This window comes from Microchirus variegatus, assembly GCF_963457635.1.
Source record: "Microchirus variegatus genome assembly, chromosome: 3".
NCBI classification, from domain to species: Eukaryota; Metazoa; Chordata; class Actinopteri; order Pleuronectiformes; family Soleidae; genus Microchirus; species Microchirus variegatus.
The window spans coordinates 16,670,629-16,698,551 of record NC_139804.1 but is presented as its reverse complement, the minus strand read 5'-3'; the positions used below and the strand labels follow the sequence as shown (position 1 = coordinate 16,698,551).

Genomic DNA, 27,923 nt, shown 5'->3' with positions numbered 1-27,923 from the left:
GGGAATGTGGAGGAGGAGAAGGAAGAAGATGAGCAGGTGGAGGAAGAGGAGGAGAAGTGAGGCATTAAGGTCTTTAATCCCCCAAAGTCACAAACATGCAAAAAATCCTCAGGGCTTAGGATCAATATTTAATTCTGGAAATAGTTCTACTGCTATACCAGCCTTCTCAATACTTGTGTCTCTCTTTCTCCCTTCTCTTCACGGATCACCTAGAACTTTCTCCTCAAACCTTGCACTGATCAAGCCAGACACAATTCAGCCTGTGCCATGTGTTCATTTTCCCTTTGGGGAACCTACAGCAGAGCGAATGTGGAATAGGGAGGGAGACTGGGAATAGGCTGAAATTTTTGACAAAAAAAAGGGATTTTTTTTTCTTGTGTATCTTCAGAGTCAAGATCAAAGTTCTTCTGATTGAGTCTTCCACTTGAGCACAGAAATGAAATTCAGCAGTGACAACAAGGAAGAAGACTGTATGCGTGTACTGCAAGTGTGAATGTATGAGGTGAGAAAATGTGAACGTACGTGACGAAGGAGGTAGCAAATAAATATTTGATTTACCATTATTGTTTTTGCCTTTCGAACACATCTCAGTCAGCCTGAATAATTAACTGTGTGACTGATCAGGCAGTCTGGGTTTTTAACTGTAAATTTAATTCACTGTCAAGCGTTTTACTCGTATAGGGATGGAAGCCTTATAGTTCTCTTTCTTTTCAAGGTTCCATTATTCCTGTTTACCATGTACTTCTTATCTCTGTAGTACAAAAGTTAAAGCTGTAATCCGTAATTTGTTTCCAAAATGCCTTTAATTTTATTTCAAATCCTCCTCGCTCCCTCATAGCCATCAATAAATAATAATAAATAACTAAGTAAATAACAAGTGTATGTAGCCCTAGCACTGCTGTAAAACATATGACCCATTATTTCATGTGGACCAAATGGACTGATTCACTGCTGTACCTGTCCAAGATCGTGTCAGTTATTTTGTGGGAACGCTCCCTGAAGTCTTACAAAAACTCGGAGCAACATCACATAGAGTTAGGATTCTAAGATGGCTTCCTTCATACAAACACAGCTTCTTCTTCTTTTTTTTTTTACTGTTAATTGCACTTCTGTCGTATATGTTTCACAGTAAATCTGTCGTACACATATAACTGTTTAATGTGTATCTATAGACATGTTGCTACTACACTGTTTGTGTGTGCCACATACATACATAACAATGGCTAGTCTGGGATACTTTGTGTCCATGATCTTTTCCCCCCCGACTTCTCGCTGAAATGCAAGGAACATGGAGGCGATGACCTCAAGTTCAATAAGCAGTACTGTTTAGTTTTGTAAGTTACACAATTAGTTACAATTAGGTTTAAATATAAACATTTGTAAAAGCAATCTAAGCGAATGATCCGTCCCACCTTTTGGCCCCCTACTTTTGTTGTAAAAACACAAAGGGTGTCATTCTTATAGAGAGGGATCGAGGTTGTTCTAGTTCCAATTGTATTGTGTGAATCAGCTCACAGCAGTTCTTGGCGGGTAACATGGTGTTAGCTGACACAGCTAACGCCATCTGTCCCACACACCATGCACAAGCCAAAATCAGAGGCTTTATCAGTATAAACCGTACTGTGGCAAGTTAAATTGCACTGTGCTGCTTAAGGGAAATGTAACATAAGTGACCTGACTACCTGTGCACTTCATTAGTGTTTTGAGGGCGGAGCTTTGATGAGAGAGCAGTCTAAGGTAGCCTGCTAATTCAACCTCTTCCAGACTCCTAGTGCAATATTATTATTTTTTTCTCCTGACAACATTATTTATGAATGGCTATCCTGACGTGAAGAGGATTTTGGGAGGTTATCGGTCCCTGCTCCTGATATATCTGCTTATCGGATATCAGCAAAAAGTCAAATATCATGCATGCCTATGTTGTAAGTGTATTAAAAAACAAATTACAGACTGGAGCTTTAATGGCCAGGCTTAGGATACAGACTACACAGGCAGACATGTCTGTCGGCAGTGGCAGGAAGGAGCCGCAGGTCTTTTTTCATAATGTGCATGCTGCTTTCATGCTTGAGCTACAGCCTTGTATTGCACACAAACATTTACTGTAGGGGGGACGCACTCAGTGCCCACAGTGTGGAGGTTTTTCTGCTTATCTATATATAGCTCATTATAACCATTCCAGAGAAGGTTTGGGTGGATGGAGAGAACAGGAAGTAAGTGAGGGAGGGAGGGAGAGCAGGGAGCAAATAGATGGCTGTAAGAATGAAGACTTCATTGCCGAACCAGCTGCTCTGGGATGTTAGCTACACATGACAGATGATATATAAGTACTGTGTATTTAAAAATGTATGTGTGCTGTTATGCTTAAGGCTTGTCAACAAGCATTGATTTGTTTTCCCTCTCCTTCATCACATCATCCATTCATCCAACCTTCCTTTTTTATACTTATCTCAGCTACTGACCCCAGATAATATAATACTTATATATTGTAAGTATTATTATTATTTTATTATTATTATTATTATTATTATTTAATGCTTCTTTTAATCAGACTAGACTTCCCTGTTGTTTTCAGGACATGACGAGGCATCACATTGATTTTTCTTGTTTTTTGCGAATGTCTTGTGTTATTTTGCGCCACTAACAGTAAAGACACACACTCAGTGAACAGTGAGACTTTGCACGTGCACATGTGGGTTTGTTTGATGTGATCAAAATGTGCCAAAAAACAAACTTGATAGAGATAAACACCGGACGAGTGGATGTTGTCCACCATCTTGTGCCTGTATTGTATTATCTACACTATCTTTACCTTATTTTATACTCACAGCATACGATTATTTCCCTTTGATTGGCGTCTTCCTCTCATCCAATGGGTTTTTTTTTCAAATTCCCTGAATGAAACTAGGGATGTGATCTTTGGGTGAACACAGATAATGCTTTCATATTTATATATTTAAAACATTTCCTGTTATATAAAATCAGAATTTAATGTCTTAACCAATCTTAAATTGATGACTATTGTCTTACAAAAAAGACTTTGTTGTATTGAATTGTTGTTTAATGTTTTTTGTAATTTTTTGACACATGATCATTTTTAATGTTGATTTATTTTTTTTCTTAAAATGCTGACCTGTTGTTGTTGTGTTTTTTTTTATATATATATATTATTTTTTTTATCTTTTGACATGCTGTCTGATACATTTTCTACTAAGAAATTGATCTGCAAATTACACTGACAGGGTGGAGACTGACAATGACAGATGGGAAAAGTGAAACAAATGTAACTGTGATGTGAGAATGATCATCAATGATGATAGAAAACTTCCACCATACACTAATATATTAGTCTTATATATTAATTTGTATTCCTCGACCATTTACACCATCAGTGTATTATTGTAAGAACTTCAGATTACCTCTAGGGGGCAGATGTATAGACGTTTAGACGTTTACAAGCATAGCGTAAATAGAAACTCAAGCTTGACTACATGTGTAACACCATTATATGAGTTTTACTTAGCAACTTTGTATGCGACCACATGGTGGCTGTAGTGGTTAGCACTCTTCCGACACGGTCGGTACAAGGTACGAGTTTGCACATTCTCTCTGTGTGTGATTTTTGTCCCATTGGCGTCTTTCCACCGCCTCCCACCTCGCCTCGCCTCGGCACGGTTAAGTTGCGTTTCCACTAGTATCTGGTACCAGGTACTTTTTTTTAGTAAAGGTTCCAAGCACAGTGAGTAGGTATTATGCCTGACGTCGCCAGACTACTGGCTACTGATTGGCCAGTGCCATCACAAGAAGAGACGTCCAACCAAGCCGAACAATGCCGAATTGTAGATTAGTTTAAAATATGGGTTAATATCCAACAACTACCAGGGAAATGTCTATAATCTCAATATTTATCAGAGGACTCCGGTGTATTTAGGGACAGCACTGCTGATCGCAAGCGGCGAACTCCATAAACTCTGCCGCTGTATTTCAGTCCAGTGACTATATCAGACGGAGTCTGTGGTCCAGACACGTCCGACACAAGAATCGAGCCAAACTGTAAATGAGTTAAAAGGATTTAACAATCATAAAAAAACGGGGGTTAATCTCTAACAATTACCAGGGAATTGTCTAAAATCTCAATATTTAACAGAGGAGTCTGGTGTGTTTAAAGACAGCACCGCTGATCACGAGCGGCATCACAAACCCTGCTGCTCAGTCCAGTGGCTGTGTCACACGGAGTCTGTGCTCCAGAATAAATATTTTTAATTAACTGATTCTAGTGATTTGATTCAGTTACACTGAAAACAACTGCTTCACAAGTCACTAGTCACTCGTGTGTGTGTGTGTCACATGTAAGAGAGATTGGCACAGCGACCCTCATGTGGAGGATGAAGCAGTAGAAGATTGGATGAACTCTGTGCACATTTACACTGTACATGTCTGTAAACAAAACCACACGTAACCATAGTAACATGCTGTTGCAAGGGACAGGGTGTAACACAAACCAAGTGTAGCAGCAGTTTATATTCTGGATGGACGAATGTGACTCGAGCTGTGCTCGAATAGAATGTTCCTTCCTCTTTTTATCCACCAATCAGAAAATTGGGGATGAGGAAGTCCTTGTGGTGTAAATCCCCTTAGATTGTTTTCTGGGTATTTGATGACTCCTACCATTCTCTCCACGATTTTCCACATACGAGACATTTCATAGCGACTTTCACAGGTACAAACTTAATCACTCCTTATGCATCTCCTCCTTTGTTTCTGCTTGAAACTCCCTGCTTGTACATTTTACGTACTACAGCAAACCCTCGAAGGCCAAAACCAGACAGAGCTGAACGAAATCCAGAGCTATTTTTCACACACAGATAAATTAATCATTGTTTTTTGTTTGTTTTTTTTGTACATCAGGGATGAATAAAAGAGATTTTAACAAACAAGTGAAGGTCACTTTTTTTCTTGTCTTAGATTTGTATTATGTAAAAATGGATGTAGTATTTATTTCAGATTGAAAAGTGAAACCTCAGAAGTAAGACAGAAGTTAGCCACCAGGGGGACGGCTCTGCTGATTGCAAAAGAAAGTCACTTTGAATGGAATTTTTGTTTGTTCATTTTTAACTTAAGTAAACATTTTCCTAAGGAGTTAATGGTCTCGGTCACTAGTTTCACATCTCCAATAAAACATGATTTTGGAAAATTATGTTCCCATTTAGAAGAAAACAAAACGTGTGCAGCAGCTCCTGAAATGAAATTATCTGCGTCACGACCAGTACCTTGCTACTGTTGCTTCTTAAAGATAGTGACCAAATAATAATAGACTCTGGAAGTGTGAGTAGGCTAAATTATGAAAGTTGTCTGTTCTGTCCTCTTTAGCAACATATCTGCTACAAAGGTGCCTGCATCAGATCTGTCTTAATCTGTGTCAGTATGGAGTGTTTGGATCCAGTTCTGTGAACTTTTCACACACGTTCATGTCAAGCTGTGATTGTCACTATTCAGTCATGGAGGGTTTCTCAAACCAGGTTTTGGGGACCCAATACCCTGCATGTTTTAGATATTCCACTGGAACGGTGCAGTATATGGTACATTTGGTGCAGTACTGTAACCATTCCAAACTGTATTTTGGGATTTTGCAGTGCTTGCTGATGAGCTGACTATTATGTGTGTTTCCATCCACTACTGTTAGGTGGTGCAAAAAGTCTATCCAGGTCGCTCCAGATGAATAATAAAAAGGTGCCACTTGATGACATTAATAAATACTAAATATTGTTGATACACAGTTATATTTCGTTTTTTTTAGAAATCTTTTCACCTTGCGCTAAGTGGATGAATGTTTTCGTCATCAATCCACACCATTCTGACATGTTTCCAGTGCGGTGTGATATCTAAACATCATTGGTAATATGCTGAATCTGTTTCAATTATTCATTTACTTTTCATTCAAATGCCTCCTCAAATTTCCAACTCAGGCATGGAAACTTTTGCACACTGTTTCAAATGTTTTAAAATGATATGATTGAAAATAAAATAAACATTAAAAATGTGCATTAAAGCAAGTTGATGGAAGCTTATATTGTCTCATACACTCCTGCCCTAAACCTCCACCGAGGGGACAGACTGAGATCCACGCCTATGTTTTGGTTCCACTTGTTTGCACTTCCCATCGATTGTCATTGTCCAGCCCTCTGCCTCCTCCCTCCTCCCTCCTCCCTCCTCCTTCCAGCAGACTTGTCAGAATTGTTCATTTCATTTTCCAGCAGATGGCTGTGGACTGAAGCAGATTTGTATCTATTAGTCTTCATTAATCATGAGTAGAAGTTTTGTTTTTCCAAGATTTTTTATAGATGATCTACTTGTCTGTAATCAGTTTGTGCAATAATGGCTGTTCATCTCACTTTGTAACCCAGTTTTTGATTGATGACATGAATGCAAGATAACCTTATTTTTATAGAGAAACCTGAAAAGTGTAAAAAAAAAAAAAAAAGTGTATGTACAGTATGTGACAACAAGTGAATGCTCATGTGGGAGCTGCAGTATAATGAAGTGATGATTGGTTTCAGGGGAACGTTTCCCAGAATCCTCATTAAAGGCTCTCTGAATCCGATTGGAACATGTAGGTGAAATTATTTAAAATAACATTGTTATAATATAATGCGTACAATTACCTGTTTGTATGAATTGTTGTTCATTATCCCAGAATGAGCCTCGTTCACAATGAACAAACTAATAGTGCTAATTCAAGGCTACATGTTATCCAACACACTTTGAATGGAAGAGTGAGGTGAGGGATATTCAGCTGCAACATGCAACTTTACCAATATATGTTGTAAAATGCATGGTGCATTTATGACAATTTGATTATAGGGCTACAGGTTTGAGTAGTTACATGTGTCACTTTGTTTTTCACTTTGTTTTTGGGAAACCTTCTCCGTCTCTGGTGTATTCTGCTGCATCAACTGTCATTTAAGAACCTCATCATCTCTGATGCCGAGTCAGTTTTCTGATGCTCTCTGCTGCAGTCTGCTCCATAGAAGCTTCTGAAAGGGACTGTACATTTTATGTACTACAGCAAACCAAAACCAAGCCAAAACCAGACAGAGCTGATCAAAACCCAGAGCTATTTTTCACACACAGACAAATTAAACATTGTATTTCAGTTAGAAAAGTGAAACCTCAGAAGTAAGACTGAAGTTAGGCACCAGAGGACAGCTCTGCTGATTGCAAAAGGAAGTCACTTTGAATGGTAGAAAATGTTTTTGTTGATTTTTAACTTAAGTAACCATTTTCCGAAGGAGTCATCTCAGTCACTAGTTTCAGATCTCCAATAAAACATGCTGTTGGTAAATTATATTCCCATTTAGAAGAAAACCTAAAAATAAAGCATGGCACATATGAGTGGACACAAGTATGATTGATATCTGATATTGTCCAATAGGAGCCTGGTTGCAGGTGACGTCTGGGAATTTCTAGTTTGAAAAGGTAATTCGCAGGACAAATCAAAAATCTTCACAATGAGAGACAGACATTTTTACGTTGTTCCTCTTCTTTCTCCTTCTTTTGTTATCTCCCCTCTCTCTCAGCTACTCCTGATCATGGTCTCTCTCCTCTATATCTGCCCTCTATTGCTCTCTTCCTCCCCCCCCCCCCCCCCACCTATCCTCTGTCCCCATTTTTATGTTTTTGGTTTAATTGCGCATGCTAAGTCTGTTCTATCCATCACACGGTCCATTCCTTAACGTGTTGTGGTGGTTTGCATGTCTCAATGACCCTAGGAGCTATGCCAGTGGGAGTGTATACTCCTGGTAGGGCCACCCAAGCTGGACAGGTCGAAGGGTAGAGACCAGACAAATATGGACCACCTGTCCTCGAGGCTAAGGGGGTTTGCTTAGGGCCAACAAATCTAACTGGATGAATTATCGTTACAGAAACGTCAACGACAGTTCAGCAAGGACATGACTTGGGAGAGGAAGGGCCTTTACTATGGAGGAATATGACACATTGCAGTGAAAGCCAACAGGAAGCTGCAAGGCTGACCCCGCTTCTAACATCCAAGAGGATTACCAAGGTTGCCAGCTGGAACGTCCACACCATATACGAGGCGAGGAAAGCAACGCAGGTGTCAAGGGAGATGGAGAAGTACAACATCACACTGCTGGAACTGGGTGAGACCCGGTACAGTCCAGTAACTGGAGAGAAGCAGGAGCAAGCACAGCGAGGTCTGGTCAGCTGGGAACCAGTCAGCTCGAGAATCATCTCTGCCACATTCACCACCAAGAAGAGAAGGATCAAGCTCCATGTGGTCAAGTGTTATGCTCCCACCAACGATGCAGAGGAACAGAAGAAAAGTAACTTTTATAGACAGCTGCAGAACGTATTGAGCCGACAGAGCAGCACTGATCTCACCATTTTAATGGGAGACTTTACCTTGAAGAAGATAGAGATGAGGAAAGCCAAGAAAGCAGCACTCAACAACAGCTGTACACGAAACGCAAAGGCTGAGGCACAGGGAGAGTATGCAGGCCAGGGGCACACAGAGAAATCAGGAAGAGCATCAAGGCAGACAAGAGAGAGATTGTGGATGGCCTAGCCAGAAGAAGCCAGAAGAAGCAGCAGCACAGAGGAACCTGAAAGACCTGAACAATATCACCAAGAAGCTGTCTGCAAAGTTCCAGCAGACAGACAGGCCAATCAAGGAGGATCAGCTGTTCAGGAGACGGGATCCTTACGTCACAAGGCTTTTTCAGACCGCTTGCAGAGCCCGAGAATACAATATAACCCAGTGTTGTCAGCAGTGGCTGAACAGTTTGTTTCAAACATTTGGGCTTCATAAACCAGGTAATGGTGCAGATACACACCAAAAAAGAGCGTCAATTGGAACATCCAGTTTATTGGAGTTGTTCATGCTTGTTTGAAAACTGCTCATAATTAAATTCTACATTCAGGGAATGTTTATTGCTGGCCCTGTGCTGAGTAAAAACACAAGTTCATGAGTCCCAAGCACCCAGGGAACCAATATGAAACTGAAGCAGCAAAAACGGAACTCAGTCATTGTTAATTAAATCATTTACACCTCCTTCTTTACTGCTCTGCCATCTGTGACCTGTAAAAATTAACAAAAATTTCTATAGACTGTTTATAAACATAATACGATCTTATTTGCCTGAATCGTTAGACTGTGGTGTCTATGTATGTTGTGCTCAGGCATTTGAATATTACAATGTCAAGGTCAGAAACTGCTGAGAGTAACTACAGCAACGTTTGCAGTGTCACAGCAAGATGGTAATATAAGTAGAGGTAATACATAGTATTGTAAACACCACAAAGTATGAAAAGAAACATATTCTTCAAAGATAAACTATATTCTGCTAATCTAAATCCAGTATTTAAAAGGGGACATATTATGCAAAATCAACTTTTTAATCATTTTAACTTTGACTTTGTAGGCCCTATGAGTAGGCAAAGTGTGAAAAAAGATGACTTTGTGGTCCGCCTCAGTCTAAGTACAGGAGATAATCTGTACTTGACGCAATCTGACATTAGACTGATAAATTCCTGGAATTGTTGTCTCATGGAGCTCCGCTTTGTATCAGGAAGAGTGGAGGCGAAGTGTTCTATTCTTGGCTGCACAGTGCAGCACAGAGTTCTACACACATTTCCAGCCTCAGAGGATTTATGTGTACATTTTATATATGACGGCAATGTGCCGGCTAGAGTCAGCAAATGATGGCTTTTCAAAATGCTAACTGCTGTTAGCTGCCGGAGGCTCAGTGACGCTGACGTAGTTTCTTGTGTCTCATTTGCATTTAAAGAGACAGGCACTCAAAACAGAGTGTTCTGAACAGGGCTGTTTTGGCAGAGTGATTGAACTGCTGTGGTGCTTCATCCGGTTATCATCAGGTATTTTGCCCAACACGTCACAGACATTTTCATTAGGACACCAGGGAACTAGGTTAACTTGGAGAAGTAGGATAAAATATGAGTCCTTTAAAGCAATTAAAGCAGTCTTGAGTCAAAACAAGTTGACAAAACTCAGTGAGAGTTTACACTCAGTGCAGTACCACCTCTTATTAAACACAATTGCAGCCACTTATCTGTGTTATGATGACAAGGTTATACTCACTTAAGCAGCACTGAGCCATGTTGAAGAATGCCATCACTCATGAATAATAAATGAAGGTGTTGTAAGAGAAAAAAAAAAGATCTTCCTGACTCTCAGTAACTGCAGCTACAGTGTGGGAAGTGCTTGTTATATTTGGAGACTGATTGAGGTAATCGCTGGTAAGAGGTGCAGTTCACTCAAACATGGCAGAGACGAGCCACTTTTAGCCCCTTAAGTAAAGGCTCACCTGATGATATCTGTGCACTCTTACATGAATGATAGCTTAAGAATAGGTTCACCACGACAAAGTTCAGAGAAAAAAAATCTGCATTTTAAACTCCCAGGAACACAGAGTCTGCTGTTATACTATATATATTTTTTATAAGATAACTCGCTCTACCACTAAACTCAACGCTATCAGAAATGTCTGATAATTAAATGCTTGAACAAAGCAATTGCTTATTTGAATATTCAAATCATATTTGAATATTTTTAACGTCGCATCATCATCTGATTGTCAGATATGTTACTGTTAGGGGCAAAATCACTTGGCTGTGTGCAAGTGGACGAGGTGAATTTGAAAAGATCTGATTTAGGAACAAGAAATTGCAGTCTGAGTATACAGTGTTCAAGACTTGGAGAGTTCCTGGTTAAGAAAAATTAGGTTATTACACTGAGTGTGAGTCGTTATGACTCATTGTCAGCATCAGCAAATGGTATTAGTATCAAACAGTCTTCCTTATTTCTCTCCTGTTGGTCATAAAAGACATTTGACTGTGATTGTGTTACCATTGTGTTACATTAATGGCTGAAATCTGTGGTCAGGGATGTTCTTAACGAAGTTGTGAGTAAACCATTGTTGCTATTTTAAGAATAAAAGATAATTAAAAAAAAGATTGAGAATGGAATCGTGACCTTAAAATCAAAAATGAAATTGTGACACCCCTGTTCAATTACAAACTCAGTTGGGCCGCTTTTTCAAATCGAGATATTTAGCTGGAACAAAAATATTTTGGTCAAACCTGTCCTTCGCACACCTCAAAGTGCATATAAAACAGCATTTGTTTCTCTTTGAAATAAGATAAACATAATTGTATACAAACAAAAAACATTTCAAAGTGCCTCTAACAGAATACAAACTATTAATGCTATCAAACCTGCTGCATTCAGTACTATTGTATTTATGTAGAATCTTTGCGGGACAGTGAAAAGTGTTTCTTAAGTGGTTGTAGTTTATTGGGACCACTGGCTAGACCACTAAAAGGTTGCTTTTGGGCCACATGTGGCCAATTGGCCGCCCTTTGAATGGGTTTAAAGCATCACATCCGTCTGTTTACCTGTGATTATTGTTTGCAACTCAGGCTTAGTGTTGTTGTGTTGTGTCTGTTGTCAAAGTTGACTTCACACAACAGACAACAATGGAGGACACCCAGCAGCTCTCTTTTTCTTAGAGAATAGACCACAGGTGATGAATAAACGGCGGTCGCAAGGGAGTGAAGTTTTGTTGTTGCCAAATTAGTTGACTAACTCTGACCGTATTATACGATTTTACTCTGGTACTCCAAAGGACGGTGTTAAAGAATGGAATGGTAGGGCCTAATTATTTAGTTGCTGTTACTAATGGAATCGCAAAAAAATAGGTACCGTATTGTACCAAACCGAACGTTTCACTTGGTGAAAACACGACTCATAAAGAAAAAAACAGCATGAACTTGAGTCTCCTGATGTACTTAAGAATAGGACTTTATTGCGTCTCAAAAAGTCTTGACAGAACAGATTTTGATACACAGACTAAATTATTGGTTGTACAAGGTTTAAAGGCACCATATGTAAGAATGTGGCCAAAAACAATTACTACACTCAAATTCAAAAGACCAAGGTCTTTTAGGTTTTGTTTTCTCCACCATTGTAGCTCAGACGTAACTGGTTGCTCGGCAGCTGAGACTCTACTGACTGCAATGATTGGTAGACAGCGGTAGGTGGCGCCACATGCCAAAACATGATTTCAAAACATAAACATGATTTGCAGTCTGCAAAATATTTTTTTTAATGCAAATATTTTGTCTGTACTGTTGTTGTTGGTGAGTTCAGTTTGTTATATGAACATTATTCCTGAGTCTCTGTGACATATTAGGAGGATTTTATGGCCAGTTGCTTTAGATTTATTACATAATGCACCTTTAAGGTTTATTATGCATTCATATATAAATATACATATATATACATACCCACATACATAGTTGTGAACTAAGAGATTAAAATTTAACAAGCACTACTACTCAACAGCTCACTTAACTTATTATTATTTTTATTATTTTTCCTCTTTTCCACCATAAAACAATGACCTAATATATTGAACAGTTTATCGGTCAGATTTACAGGAAATATTTTTTTTATCAAAATGTGAATACAGGTATAACAAAATGTCAAAATCATGGAGATAAATAAAATCTTGTTAGCAATTTTTTCAGCAATTTCGTTTGTACCTTAATGGCATCACTTTGATAAAAATCATTTTAGTTGTTTAGTTGTTGTTGACATTGTGAATTCACTGAGACCACAGTCACAGATGAGCTTCACTGCGGTACGTGGGAACACTGGCAGGCTCGTGTCCACTGAGAGCTGCAGTCCGCTGAACGCTGACCACCAGAGTACCATCAGTCCTGAAGCTCCCACTGACCGACAGGGGGTCCATATCCTCTGGGAAGAGGGACTTATGGGTAAAAGTGTCACTGACACTACCGTCATCCAATACCTAAAAGATACAGACTGAAAGTTAGAGGTTGAGCTGTGGGGGAATGGATTGATTAAGAAAAAGTAATTGAGAAGAGGGGAGCAAAGAGGAAGGTGAGACAACAGCGTCTAGAGAGGCAAGAGGGTGAAAATCAGTGAAAATGAGGTGAGAGGTCAACACTTCTCAGGGTGGCACAACAAAAACACAAAGGAAAGAGACAGAAGGGAGGTGAGAATGAACGTTGACTGCTTCTCTCTGAAGATCTTCTCCTGCTGTCACAGGCCTTTAGGTCCAACAGAACGACTGTGGATTTGTGACCGCTGTAAAAATGATGGTCCTTCAACAATGACGCGATGATCCTTCATGATCTCACCTTTAAACATCATCAACCTAAAACTGAGAAAGAAAAAGCCTGAGTCTGGAATATGACTGACACATCCACAAAAAGTTTTAGAAGTGAATTCTACTGCTATGAAAACTGGTTGTTCTGCTTGTCCCTGCCCGCCCCTGCTCTGCTGCTGTATACACACAAACGTGGGAGGGGGGGGGGGGGTGGGGCAGATATGACAAGAGAGAAGTGAGATAGAGACAGAAGAGAGAGACCAGGAGCAGATATACAACGATTGTATCAAGTTATAAGTTAGTGATGACATGTTTATAGAATTACGATGTCATTTATACAAGCAGAAGAGATTGTTGATAACAATTATACTGATATCAACTTTCATTATAGCATACTAAGGGCCAATTCCAATTCCTATCTTAACCCTCAAGCTCAACCCTTATCTCAACTGGCCCTCAAAACCAAGTGTTGAGGGTTATTTTGTCACTTAGAAATGGGACACCCCTTAAATGCAGATACGTCTTCAGACTGTAGGGGGCAGAATAACGCGAAAAAGCTGCGTCCAGTCTGTCAACTCCAAAAAAGAAGAAGAAGAACACATTTACGTCACGATTATTTATTTATTCTTTTATTTCAGTCAAGTTATTAGGTTGTCAGTTAGTTATAAGATGATACTCATACAAATACCACAACCACGGACATATTCAGCTGACAGTTACCACACACCACGGCTTATTGAAAAGTAAACGATAGCAAACGATCGCGTGTGCGCACCGGCCGGCTATTGACAAAAGATCGTAAAATAGAAATAAATGTTACGCAACAATGACGTCAGTAATCCATAATATGGGCCTAAACTAAGATAATACAATGGTTTTCATAATGTTTTATATCTCTATTAACAAAGAAAATACTTCACTTGCATCGCACTCGCTTCGCTGAGTTTGACGCCATCTTTGTTATGTGAAAACACGCAATGCATTCTGGGTAGCTCCCAAGGGTGGTCTCGGAAAATCTCTATATTGAGGGCGATACAGCCCTTAAACTCGTCCCTCAACTTAATTTTTCTGAGAATCGGGACAGCACTTGCACTAGAGGGAGCGAGCATTTTTGAGATTGAGGGTTAAGATTGAGGGTTAAGCAAGGAATTGGAATTCACCCTAATAATGATATGATATGAATGATAATAATAATAATAATAGCCTCAAAACTGGATCAGGTTCCTGCAAGATGAGGACAGAGAGAGAGAGAGAGAGAGAGAGAGAGAGAGAGAGAGAGAGAGAGGATCTTCTGTCCTCATAAGCACACAGAAAAACTCATTCTGTAGATTTGTGCTCACACCTTCTGGGCGTGAATGACAACATGGTGGTTGTAGGCCATCACCACGATGTCATGCGGCTCAAACTGGCTGACGTCAGCTGATATGTAGTAGCTGTCTCCCAGGCAACACACATCGCCTCCTGTGCCGCTCTGGCGACCTGTCACAGCGCCACACATAGGTGCTGCAGAGGAATAACACATGACAGGACAAGATTTGAGCATCTAATGTATTTCTAATCCAATTTTATTTGTAAAGCACATCAAAGAAACAACAGCAGTTGACCAAAGTTATGTACAGTAGTATTTATAATAATAAATACAATCAAAAAGATCAAGATAGAAAATAAAGGATCGAAACGATAGAACAGTGAAAGATCATCATTAGCGGTTGGTGGGTACACAATGACTCATTATGGGATTGTTGAGAGGCTTTGCTTAGTATAAATGTTCAAATTCAGTGCTAGCAATATTATTTATTCACATTTCTTTATACTTTTATTTTCCCAATTCTATCTTTCTCTGTATGCAGTTATTTTGCTCACCTTTATCATTTCATTTATCCATTTCTAACCATTCGATTCATATACAAATTGATTGCAAGATAAGTAATCATCTAAATAAATTGTGCAAAAATAAAACCCCAACAATTAATTATTTGAAAGCTCCAATATATTCCTGCCCAGCATTATTACTCAGCATTATTATTACTGTGTTTTATGGGCAGACGATAAAACATCAAGGTCATTAAAAAATTCACAACCTTCTTGTTTGAGCTGTAAATGTGTTTTACTCCCAGTTTGAAGAACGCCTATAACAATAACATTTGTGGGTGTTTAATTTATCATAAGCGTGATTTAGCTTAAAGGTATTGATCATACTTGAATTTGCCTGTAGCGTCACACCAACAATAAACTCGTTTTTTATTACTTTATACTGTTTTAACACTTCAGAAGACTCTTTTATACCAGCGTTCATTATTTGTTTTACTTTTATAATGTAACCCAGTAGAAAATGACTGGAGTTGTACAAGCTTTTTATCTCACAGCACAAAAGCTCTTATATCTCTGGCTATTCTATGAGCAGGTTTTTTTCTTCTCTGTCTGACAATCAGCTCACCATCTCTGCTTCTTTCCTGCCAAGGTGCCAATGGGCAAGGCAATAACGCCTCAACTGCTTCTGAGCAGTTATGCTGGATTCACATGATGTAAGCATCATCTAAAGTATCTCATTCACTTTGAATGGAGCCGCATCAAAATCATTGAACAGAAATGTGGGTTTGTTGCCTCAACTTTCCATGCACAAAACACATTTTGCTAATATTCTAACACAGGTGCTAGTAAATTGTCTGAAAAGGAGACCTGGAACGAGGTTGTTCTCACTGTTACCAATATTTTGGAAGTGGAAATTTGGCTTGTAAGATTGCGTAAGGTAGTGTCCCTGAGCAAGGCTCTCTCTCTGTGTCCTCATCTTGCAGGTTGCAGGATCCAGATCCAGTTTCGAGGCTACTACTACTATTATTATTATTATTATTACATGTCATCACCATGGCAATCTGCCCAGGGTGTACCCCGCCTATCGCCCTATGTCAGCTGAGATAGGCCCAGCACCCCCAGCGACCCTCGTGTGGATGATAAAGCTGCAGGATCCAGATTCACTTTCGAGGCTACTACTACTGTTATTATTATTATCATACATGTCATCAGTCACCATTGTTATTATGCTATAATTAAAAGTCGATATCAATATAATTGTTATCAACAATCTCTGCTGCTGCTTATATAAATGACTGTAGTTCTATAAACTGACTCTAACTGTACTGTATAAATGTATAACTTGACGCACCCCTCTAAGATTTTATGATCATTTGCTCTAACTTTATATGAGAAGATCACAGCAACAAGATTTGATTTCCTACCGAGATGTAGACATTTGAGTGTTTTCCTGACCAAAGTTCTTAGAGTAGCATTACATAGTTTTATTATGATAAATTAAAATGTAAAAAAGTTTGGGCACCCTTTTATACACGTTCATTTCAAGACCTGTAGGAATTTATAGCTGACAGGTTGTAACACAAAATTGCTTCGACTAGCTCGTGAGACGTTCAATTACAAAGACAGGCAGAACCAATCATGAAAAAGGCTGTTTAACAGAGGTAATTGCTCGCTGTGCTTGTCCTAGGTTCTTTTTTAGAGTGTGGCAACATGGGGGCATCTAAACAACTCTTCACTGACCGAAAAACTAAGATAACTTATTATCATCGATTAACTGAAACTGCACCGTGCTGCTACGGGAATGTATAAGAAGAATATCACGTCACGTGTTTATCTGTGACAGCGGATTATAAACAAACTTATAGTTGATCGAGATCTAGCACATTTTTTAGTAATGAAATGTAAATACAGCAGAACATATTCATTTTATGTAATTTTAGAGGAAGCAGAGCATCTCTTGCTGTCATATGGCAATCACCACCTGCGGTGTGAATTTGGATTTAAATAAATCTATTCCCTTACCAGTGTGTCCATATGAGGATCTGTTCTGCCTTGCAAATGGGGTCAAGCATTCAGGTCCTCCGGGGCCTTCTTCTCCAAACAGGCTGGAACGATCTGCAGAGTCCAGAAATGGCTCAAATAGACAATCGGATGATCTGCCCAGAGAGCCTTCAGAGCGGTATGAGCTGGAGGTGCTGTACCGCGACGACGAGCGGTAAGATGATGAAGATCTACGGCTGGAGCATGTCAGTGAAGCCATAGCAGAGGATTTGTAGTATCCTTTCACACTTTTTTTAAAAAGAAAAAACAAACTCTCACTTGTTACACAACCAATCCTAAGAAAACGAGAACTTTTGTCACATATGACTTCCGTTGAACCTACTAAGAATAAATACTGATTCAAAAAAAGAGATGGTTTACCAAAAGCTATTCACCTCTCAGTTAATGCCCAGGAGTTTTTGTGGTGGGTTTTTATAACGTCCTGGTGCATTGTGGGTCAGTAGAGCACTGTATGGTCTTTGCATTGCGTTCTTCCTTTTTTGGAATTTTCCAACCACTGGAGCCAAGAATGTAACGGACACACTGATAAGAAGGAGACACACACACACACACACGCACGCACGCACGCACGCACGCACGCACGCACTCACACACACAGTCTGGTTTCTATGACTTCAGATTTCCTTGAGACTTACTCTAACCTGTCTTTATCTTCAAATGTAATATTTGACATTATGGTGACACGTGTTTTGTCCCCATAAGGAAGACAAGTCCACATAATGGGACAGATTTAGGTCCCCACAACAGGAGTAGTACCTGGAACAAACACACCCATACACACACATATATGACATGGAGTGAGTGATAAAGGAAGATATAGACAGAGTAGTGATAAGGCTGAAGGGGGCCTCTTGGAGATGCTTCTGGTGTGTGGTCAGAAATAGCAAAGTAGAGTAGTGGTCAGGGCGTCCGTTAGACTGACCCTGGATACAATGTGTACACTTTATCAATAATGCATGAGAAAATTGGCCATTTAAGTTTCTTTGCTGCTAATGGCAGAACAGAAACACTCCAGAGCTCAGCTCTGAAATGTCGTGTGCTTCCTAACGGAACAGCTCCAAGGCCAGAATCACAAAAATGGACTGAGGAATAAACGCAGCCCCGACTGACCTTTGCATTCCTGTTGTAAAACCTTTAATTGAAGTGACATTTGCCTGTTGACATCACAATTGTCCTCCGAGCTCTGTCACTTGTCAACAGTGACATTCAGTACTGTCATATTAAGGGTGTTTGTTTATGTATGTGTGTGTGTGTATTTCATTTAAGGTTGTGAAAAATGGCATTCAGCAGCACTAGGTTTTGCCCTTCAGCAGGGACGTGTAATGTGTGCGTGTGTGAGCTATAAAGCGGAAACAATCCAGTTAAAACCAGCAGCATACATCAACATGACAGTCCCAATCTGATGTCTCTGCTGCGTTACATACAATATTTTATCTTACACAGTATATTTCATAAAAGGCCTTTCAAAAACATAATTAAAGCTGCAGTGTGTAAGATTTAAAGACCCCAGGGCTGTTCTCTCTTTCCTTGTGTCTGTGTCTCTCTGCATGATTGGTTGCAGGTGTGCACTCACACTCACTCTCTCACGCAATATGACTTCATTATATGTCATTACCTTGTTCTTTCTGTCCCTAGTTTGTGTCTTTCCTTCCTTTCCTGTCTCTCTCTCTCTCTGTCTGTGTCCTCATCTTGCAGGTTGCAGGATCCAGATCCAGTTTCGAGGCTAATTAAAGTCAAGATCACTATACTTTTTACCAACAATCTCTGCTGCTGCTTGTATAAATGATATTGTAGTTCTATAAACATGTCATCGCTGACTCTAACTGTCCTGTATAAACTTTTAACTGATACAATTGTTGTTTTTCTGCTCCTGGTCTCTTTTTTCTGATTTCTTCCTGCTAAAAGTGAATTGTTGAGTTTCTCTGCTCTTTATGATTTTTTTCATTTTTAACTCATAAATATAAATGAATAGTTTCTTTAACCTTAAAACTGTTTATGTCATTAATTCATAAACATGTGTATGTCAAACCATTTCACTGCTTTCTCTTCCCCATCTCTTGCCACTCCCGTCGGGGCTCGTGCACCATGACGTGTCAGGCTTTTGCACTCGTGGTCAGAACACAGTTCAGTTGAGAGGCGCACAATGAATTCTCTCTGCATCATCTACGCATTTTCTGTGCAGTACTGAGGCCTATTGCAGCCAGATCGAGGACATTATAAACCACTGCCTATCACTCCCTCCAGTAAAAAAAAAAACTGCCACTGGCCATCTGCGTGTGGGTGCTTTGACTCACCATTTGATCCAGCATATCCACACCAAACTTGATGCTGTTGTTACCGTGTCAAAATTCTTTTATTTCATGTATTAACATAGGAAATTCAGAATTGTCATTTAGTAAACATAGTAGGAGACATCATGGGACCTTCTTGTTGAGAATCTTAGATAAGAATTTGCTAACTTCCATCTAAAGATTGTAAATGTGTCTATTTGAGTTCAACAGCCTTTTCTAATATGTGGATACATTGAGAAATAATGCCTTCCTTCTGACTCCTTTACCCACAAGCCCTGCCATTCACTTTCAACACCATCCTTAATATTTCCCCTAGGTTCCACTCATCACACCAATTTATCCTCTCTTTAGGGAAGCCTTTGATATAACATTGGCTGTTTTATTCACTTTAACTTCACCATGTCCAGGAACCCATGCAGTCATCACGATTCTTTACATAACATATTTTTTCTGATAAAACCTCTTCAGCCTTTAATTGACCTTGTCTTAAAACATCAGAGCCGATGCTAAATCAGTACAGATCAGAACCTCCAGCCCTTATTTTCAAGAATGTAATTTTCTGTCACTCTGTCACTGTCCCTTTGCATCACTTTACGGATGCACAAGATATCCTTCCATGTCTGAAAGAGACGCAGTGGGCACATGAACATGAACAGTTCACTTTGAACATGTGTGAACTGAACTTTGAACTGGTTCATGAAAAGTGTGAACTTGCACAACACTGGTCGTATGTTCACATAAAACGATAGGATTTGATGCGGCTCCATGTTTGGCTCTTATGTGGAGGAAACGGAAGTTGTCTTGCATTAACCAACAGATGAGCGAGTTTTCTTGTTCATTGTTGTCTTCTCCTTCAGAAATCCTTGATGCAGTGCTGCCTCAGCCTAGGTGGGGAATATGCCTTACCTCAGTCCTACATTGAAGTCAATTGAAAGCATGGTGTGTGTCTTTCAGCGCAGCTCTATATATGATGCTCTTGGATGAGAACATGTTGGAACCTCCAGTCCTGGATCCACCAAAATCCCAAGGTTTTGCAACTCTGTTGTCAAAATGGAGGATCCATCTTTTCCTGGTTTCCAGGTAGGTATTGTGACTGTGCTTCCAATCCTACAGTAAACACAACTTTGCCCACAAAAAAAAATCAAGGCCAGAATTTCTTCGACAACAATTTCATCCAAATATTTGAATAATTTATAAGGCAGGGCATGTCTCTCAGGAGTTGTATTTACACCAGAATTAATTAATAATTGCATCCCTGAGCTCTTTCAACAAATTAATTGGATTGCCATTTTCTGCACTCTTACCCAACTTAATTAACACTTGTTCATTTTTCTATGCACTTTTTCAAGTCCTAGATTCCCAGTGCTATGCAGTGGAAAACATTGGCAGATGTGTTAGCTATTGTTTTTGTTAGATACTACTTCCAGTCGCATGGTGGTTTACTGGCTAGCACTTGCCTCACAGCAACAAGGTCACCGGTTTGAATCCAGGTTCATCCACAGTCCACAAACATGCAGAGGTTAATTGGACACTACATTGATTGTAGATGTGAATATGAGAGTTGTTTGTCTGTGTAAGTCGACATAACAGTGGAAGGAGATAGCGTGTTTCCTAAGGATGGATTCCAAAGGAAGTAAATAAAGCAAAGAAAAGCAGGGGCACTGAAATTGAGCCCCGAAGGACCCAGCATGACTGGGGAGCAGATGAGGATATGAGTTTGTCCTTTTCCCACTTATATTGGCTACACAAATTGAATTGAATGAATATATCAAATATCTACATGCATTTTACATGGTTGGAACCTGGCCTTAGATTCAAGAACACCCGTTTACCCCTAACACATCTGCAGAAGGTGAATTATCATCCCTGCACTGAGCCTTTATTGTTTTCATATAATACAATTTTTAGAAGAGAAAAATAGCGCACGCAGCAGAGGGAGAAATAGCTGAAAAGTAGCGGGAAATTAGCACCATAGAGAGCGGAAGGTTAGACTTGGTTTGGTATGTTCGAAGTTGACTGACGCAATGAGATCTGGTCCTGGTCCTGGCTCGCGTCGTCGCGGCACGGCATGGTATAGGGTGCATCTCCACTACAAAAAAAGTACCTACTCAACGTGGGCGGAGTCATCACTGCATGGCTGCGTGAAACTGTGGGGACACACACACAATATAGTGACTATTGACTTGTTAAGCAGTTGTTTTCAGGGTAACTGTATCAACTCACTAGAATAAGTTAATTAAATATATTTGTTCAGTACTTCCTCCATGACCAGAGCGCAGCCTCCGTCTGACACAGTCACTGACTACGGCGGCGATCGCAGGCTTTCAGCAGTGCTGTCGCTAAATACACCAGACTCCTACAGAATACACACAAGCCATCGTTTGAAATCAACAAGGTCCTGCTCTGATGTTCCTCTCTCCATCCCAGCTCACCAAATTGATTAGCAAGCTCCCCGAGGACAGATGATGTCATGGAACAAATGAAATACTCACTGTAGAATCACTGAGACCAGCTCACTGCTGTCCTCTGCCCTGGTAATAACTTAATAATGATGATGTCCTCATGTCAGGGGGCTAATTGCAGCAGACTTTAGTGTGCACCATAGTGAACGTGCAGTAGTAAATTATATTGAAAGAGGTGAATGTGATATAGTTCATTAAAACTCCTCAAAGCCATAAAACACTGTGTAGTGTGAAGATGTCTCCGCTTTTGCTCCCATCTCTCATCAAATTTAAAAAACAAACCACATCACACAATATGTTTTTTGCAAAGAACAATAACAATATTTTATTAATTTAAATTGAATTTATTATTAACTTAGAATCATATCAGATGCAGAAAACAATCATCCAAACCAAGGTGGGAATATTCAAATAATTACATTCAGCTAAAAGAGGAGGATAATTACTATAAATAATAAACATTTCAGAGGGACTGTGAAGACAAGTGTGCATTTAACTGATGCTGATGATGATGAAACATAATTCACTTACGATGTAGACATGATGATTCATTAATTTGGGGTCATCTGTTTACCTATTACCCTGTTAGTTCATGGTGTCTTTGTCTCTGTTGGGGAGCTGTATGGCTTTGCTCTCTGAACTCTCATGTGCCATCTGTGTTGTGTGTCTGTTCCCAGTACGAGTGTGTGTATCCAGTGTCACTGTGTGTACCCATACCGCTCGAGGATTGTGGCACATTTTAATTAAGACGGAGGAGGCTAATGTGGGTTAAACACAGACGCTCTCAGTGAAGATTAGACTCTGTAAGTTCAGCACTTTTCCTGCCCCGATGCCTCGTTTCCACATAGTTTTGTTTTGTATCCATAATTTATTCATTCTGACCCCCAGTGTTCAACTGCATGGAAAAGCATTTTTTTTTTGTGGATAATGATGCCACTGCAGCATGGTTTTAGCATTTTTGTTGGTTTTGTGGAAAATCAAATGAACCTAGGTAGTATAATATCCTCATACTGTATCTATTGATACACACAAATAAATAAATGTAGGATATATAAATCCCAGCCAGCATAGCCATGTGGGATCCATTTAGAATTATATTGGGCTGAAAATATGGGTCAGCCTAAATATACAGTTTGGGCAGTTTGTCCTTGGTTTCTATGATGCCCTCTATTTGTTTGCCCACTTCAAGCCCATTCACACCATGGAAACCACAGACAAATCCATTTGGGACCCATATTGTCAGCCCTAATATAACCCTTATGGGACCCATATGGACATGTTGGCTGGAATGTAATAATAATCTTTTAAAATGTGTTCAACTGGCTGATAAAGTGTTTATTTAATTATACAATCACACAAATTGAAAAAGAACATGGTCGACAGGCATTTCTAAGAACTAAGTTCAATCTTTAGCAAGTATATGGTGACAACTTGCTTTGAATTAACGTTTCAGTTCATGTAACCTTATGAAGTTTGTTTTTTTTACTTATCAACTGTTTACTTCCTTTTTTCAAGTGCTGGCTGACAATCAGTGTTGACAATCAGCTACTACTTGGCTAGCCCATACAGTTTTTTTTTGTTTTTTTTAAAGAAATTAACTGCAAAATGGGACTTTTTTCCAACAAACAAGAGGCACATTTCAGGAAAAAAAAATAGGTTGCCCTTAAAATTTATGTATTTTTGGTTGACTTGCAAACTGGACACAGCGATGTGTGGAACTGAGGCATCTGTCTAGGCTATTATTACAGGTTAGGTTACTGGAACCTGCAGCTTTGTTCTAAAATGGAAAGTAGGCCATGACAGGGAGCATCACCACCAGTAGAATATTCATGCGCCCACCCTCCTGCCTTGATAATGTCCGACAGATGTTTTGATGTCTTTTCATAGCACTGGATGCTTCCATCACTATTACGCAAAGAGACGAACACACACACAATCAGGGTCAGTTGATAGGTATCCAAGGGCATGGTATGTATGTAAGTATGGTAGGCTAAGCAGGTTGTTGTTTGGGGCCCCAAGCTAAGAGAAGCCACCCAAAAAACATCTCAGTACTGAAAGCTGCTTTCAGGCCTGCACTGAAGCCCATACATTTTCTTGAAATTGTACACGGTAACTGTATGTCAGAACAAAAATATTCACAAAAGTCAATCTGGACTCTTTTTTTTTTTTACTGCTGTGATGTCTTTACCAACATAAACGTGCAGATACAAATGTCAATTTTTTTTTCCAGACTGCATGTTGCAAAACAGCTTTAGTGGACACAAATGAATAATTTCATTTAAATACCAGAAACAGTTAGTTACTTGACAGCAGTCGACAAACCTCTGTTTAAACTATTAATGAATGAACTATGCATTTGCTGTCACATTCAATTTTGGGGTGACATATTGGTTTGTTCGTTTCCACCAGTTCAGTTCAGCTCAGAATGTTACGTATTTTCTTGGCATTTTCATTGTAAAACATTATGAAGAGCATAAATAATCTATAAAGACTCAGTTGTAGTCCAGGTCCTAAAGGGTGGAAATAGATGCACTACAGAGTGTGCGTGTGAATGGGCATGAAAGATGAGTGATAGAAAATGCACAGCACATCGATGAACCTGTGAGTGAATGGTTGTGAATGGGTGAATGGCAAAACTGTAGTGTGCAGCTGCTTTGAGTGGTCACCAAGACTAGAAAAGCACTATACAAATACAAACCATTTACTGTGTCACACACCATTATGACATCAGGCTGACATCGCTATCACCATCTGACCCACACACTCCAAAAAGATCAACCTCACAGGGTTTACCAATTTAAAATGTACCATTGGATTGTGCCGTACTGCTTGGTGGAAATGAGCCTTTAGTTGAAGCCCCCCAGGCTTTTTTTTTTCTTGCCTGGGAACCGAAACTCCCTTGGACCCACGCTGGTTGCTTGATGCAACAAACCAGAGCACACTATGCACAACCACACTTTAGATCAAAAATACACCTGTCTGACTCAAGGACATGGTGTGTTCATCTGTTATTGTGCTGTGAAATATTATCACCTGTCCACAAATGGCGGAGAATTTCCTAAATAAAAAAAACACTGAGAAACGCTTGTGGCAGCGATGATGGAACAGAGAGAAAAGGGACGGGACGGTGCAGGTGGTGTAAAGGGGAAAAAGACAGGAGGGTTGAAAAAACGAGGCAGACAGGACAGAGATACGCATCTCTTGTTCGTCAGGCGGTTTTATAATTGGGGCTAATTGCCTGTCGGCAAAGGTAGCACTCAGATGTCCTCCTGGTTACGTAATGTGCCCCACTGTCAGGATACAGGGAGGGAAGGCGAGAAAGAGAGGAGCGAGGGAGGGAATGGGATAAAAGAGGGAAGGATGCAGATAAAAAAAAAGGGGGTGTGGGAGGATGAGGAGGCAGGAAATGACAGGACAGAAGCAGAAGGATAGCAAGGGGAGACATTCATCAGGCTGTCTGTGTGTGTCAGCGGGAAATGTTCCGTTCCTATGGGAACAAAATGCTCTCAAAAAGGGCAAGTAGATGGGGAAATTGGCCAAAGAGCAATTTCTACAAAGGGATCCATGTTAGACAGAGGGGAATGAATGAATGGATGATGATCCTCATAAGTAAAACAATAAAAAACACTGGGAAGTGTGAGAGAGTACAAGACAAGGAAGTGGGTGGAAATGCATCACTTCAAGGGACCTGTCTTCTCCCTCTTTTTCTCTCTCTCTTTCATAAACATACAAACTCGTCTCTTTCTGGGGACAGGACGGGTAAACACTCACCAAGACGGACAGGGGAAAATGCAGTGGATAGAGGACAGAGCAAGCTGATAAATGAAAAGGGGAAGGAACAAACAATGCTGCACTCACGTCACCACGCACGTCTGGACAAAAGCACGACCTCTTCATCGCAAGCATCGGCCCAGCTTTTGATGTCAACCCAAAGGACAGTGATGCAAATCGGTGGGCTGTAACCTCCAGCTGCACTGAGTGAACACATGTAGGAAATGCACGCGGTAGGTGCAACAGCATGCATGGAGGCCTCACCCCAAATAATTTTACACATTTCTAACTAAAGGAGAAGGGGATGCATGTGATGATGGTGATAATGAAGAGGATAGTACCTTGGGAGGTCAGATGTGACAAATGAAAGGCACAGCTTCAATGGTTCCCCCTGAGTTGTCACTGTCACTGAGTCTCTCCGTTTCCATGCAGCCAATTTAGCAATGTTATCCTCCTCAACATACTACTCAACTACTTTATCTTTCAATTCTCTCGTTGACATTTTTAATTTCCAGTGTCCGAAAAAAACAGCCTCCAACGAGAGCCCAGCTACACCACGCACTGTTTTAAAGGGAATCGCTGCATCAGAGGGGTTTGGGAATGAAACACACACACACACACACACACACACACACACACACACACACACACACACACACACAGTGCAAGCTTCCCACACTGAGGCTTTTCTGCACCACATAAAAGAAGAATGCAGGGAATTAATCTGTGCTTTAATTATTTGTAGACAATAACTTTGCACACACCAGGCTTTCAATCACTCACGCACAGACATGGAGGATCATGTGGTGTTATGCATTGATGCTCTGGTCCAATGGGATTTCCTGAGTTGTATGAATGACAGTCCCTCTGGGAGAACCTCAATGGGGTTCCTCACATCACCATAAAGATGGAAGTTTCTGCATGTGTCACATTAACATGCCCTTTTGGAAACATCATAGAAAAGAAGGGAACAGTATAGATTAAGAGGCAAAGCTATTTTTCACAAGTCAGTATGAGAGAAAAGAAATTAAATAAAGAAGAGCATTTTTTTTATTATTTTTTTTACAAAAGAAAATCAAGAGCTCTTCACGAGGATCATGACAAATGGCGATAACAAACCAGATCACAGTATATTCTTTTGAAATCAAAAATAAAATCATAAAAACTTTGTTGTTCATCAAATTAGTTTTGTTAATCTTTGTTTTCCCAGTAGACTATATCACATAGTGATAACGAAGAAAAAGAAGAAATCTACAGCCACAGTAGCTTCGTGCAAAAAACCACATACACTGGCACGCCGCATAGGCAAAGAGATCAAGCAAGACAACGCATACAAAAATATAGAAAATCTCCAATGCAACTCATCTCTCGCTTCAACCTGTGCCACTTCCTGCCAAACACATGGTGCGGAAGAGTTGCTTCAGGAACATTCTCTTTGTGTTTGTTGTTGTTGTTTTCGACTGTTGGCTGCTGCTGTTATGTAATGTTTTTTTTTTTTTTTGTTTTTTTTTTTAAAGACAACCAAAGTTCTCGTGACGTCCACACAGGAATCCACAGAACCGCAAAAGTATCCAGGAGCTATAGCTGATCATTATGGCAGATGTCCATCATAACGATGCTCAGGATGATTGGAACAACAACATGTTTGGGTGATAAAAAAGTAGTACAATAAAATCATTCCATCATTCCATTTGTGACAAATATTTTTTTTTAAACTTTACCTTAAAATACATACTATGCCCTGTCACTTTAAAGACATTCCAGCATTTGCTCATAATTGAACGTGACAGGGTTAAATAGTTTTGGCAAACTCAGCAAGCCATGCCCAAAGGATGCGATTTTGTCTCTTGCAAAGGAGTGGGGGAGGGAGGGAGGGAGAAGTGGAGGAGGTAGGGGCAGGTCCAAGGATGCAGTGTCGACCTGCCCCCGCCCCCCACTGGGGGAGATGCTGGAGAGATGGGCGTGGGTTATACAGAAGAGCTGAGATTATAAACCGTGCTCGAGACCCCGTCCGCCCATCGACGTCAGCACTTGCGAAACGCATGCACAAGAGAAAAGTCAGAGTTGTGGACTTAGTCATTCTGTCTGCTTGCCGTTCTGTCTGCCTAGCAACACAGCATCAATTTTTGGAGTCACTTTTCACACGAGGGATGGGGCCAAAAAGCTGTGACCACAAGTACATCACTGTTATTGTTGTCACCGATCCAATTCTCCTGTTCTCACACTAATAAAAAAGATTGTTTGGACGCCTTCAAAGAAATTAGTGTTGATACGCTGGAGGAGGGCGAAGCAGATGTGAAGTGGAGAGGAGGAGTTTTAACCTGCTGCAAGTAAGGCAATGACGAAGAAGATGATTT

The 27,923-nt window shown here is 40.1% G+C and overlaps 1 protein-coding gene across 1 annotated transcript; it reads right to left on the bottom strand.

Moving 5' to 3' along the window:
* Positions 1-12,656: 12,656 nt before the first annotated feature.
* Positions 12,657-17,241, bottom strand: LOC310924669 (uncharacterized protein; the record flags this gene model as incomplete). The annotated part of the gene is made up of 3 exons (XM_083886461.1): positions 12,657-12,848; positions 14,512-14,672; positions 17,004-17,241. 3 exons carry the CDS (start codon positions 17,239-17,241, stop codon positions 12,657-12,659), a joined length of 591 nt encoding a protein of 196 aa, XP_083742587.1.
* Between the last annotated feature and the right edge of the window lie 10,682 nt (positions 17,242-27,923).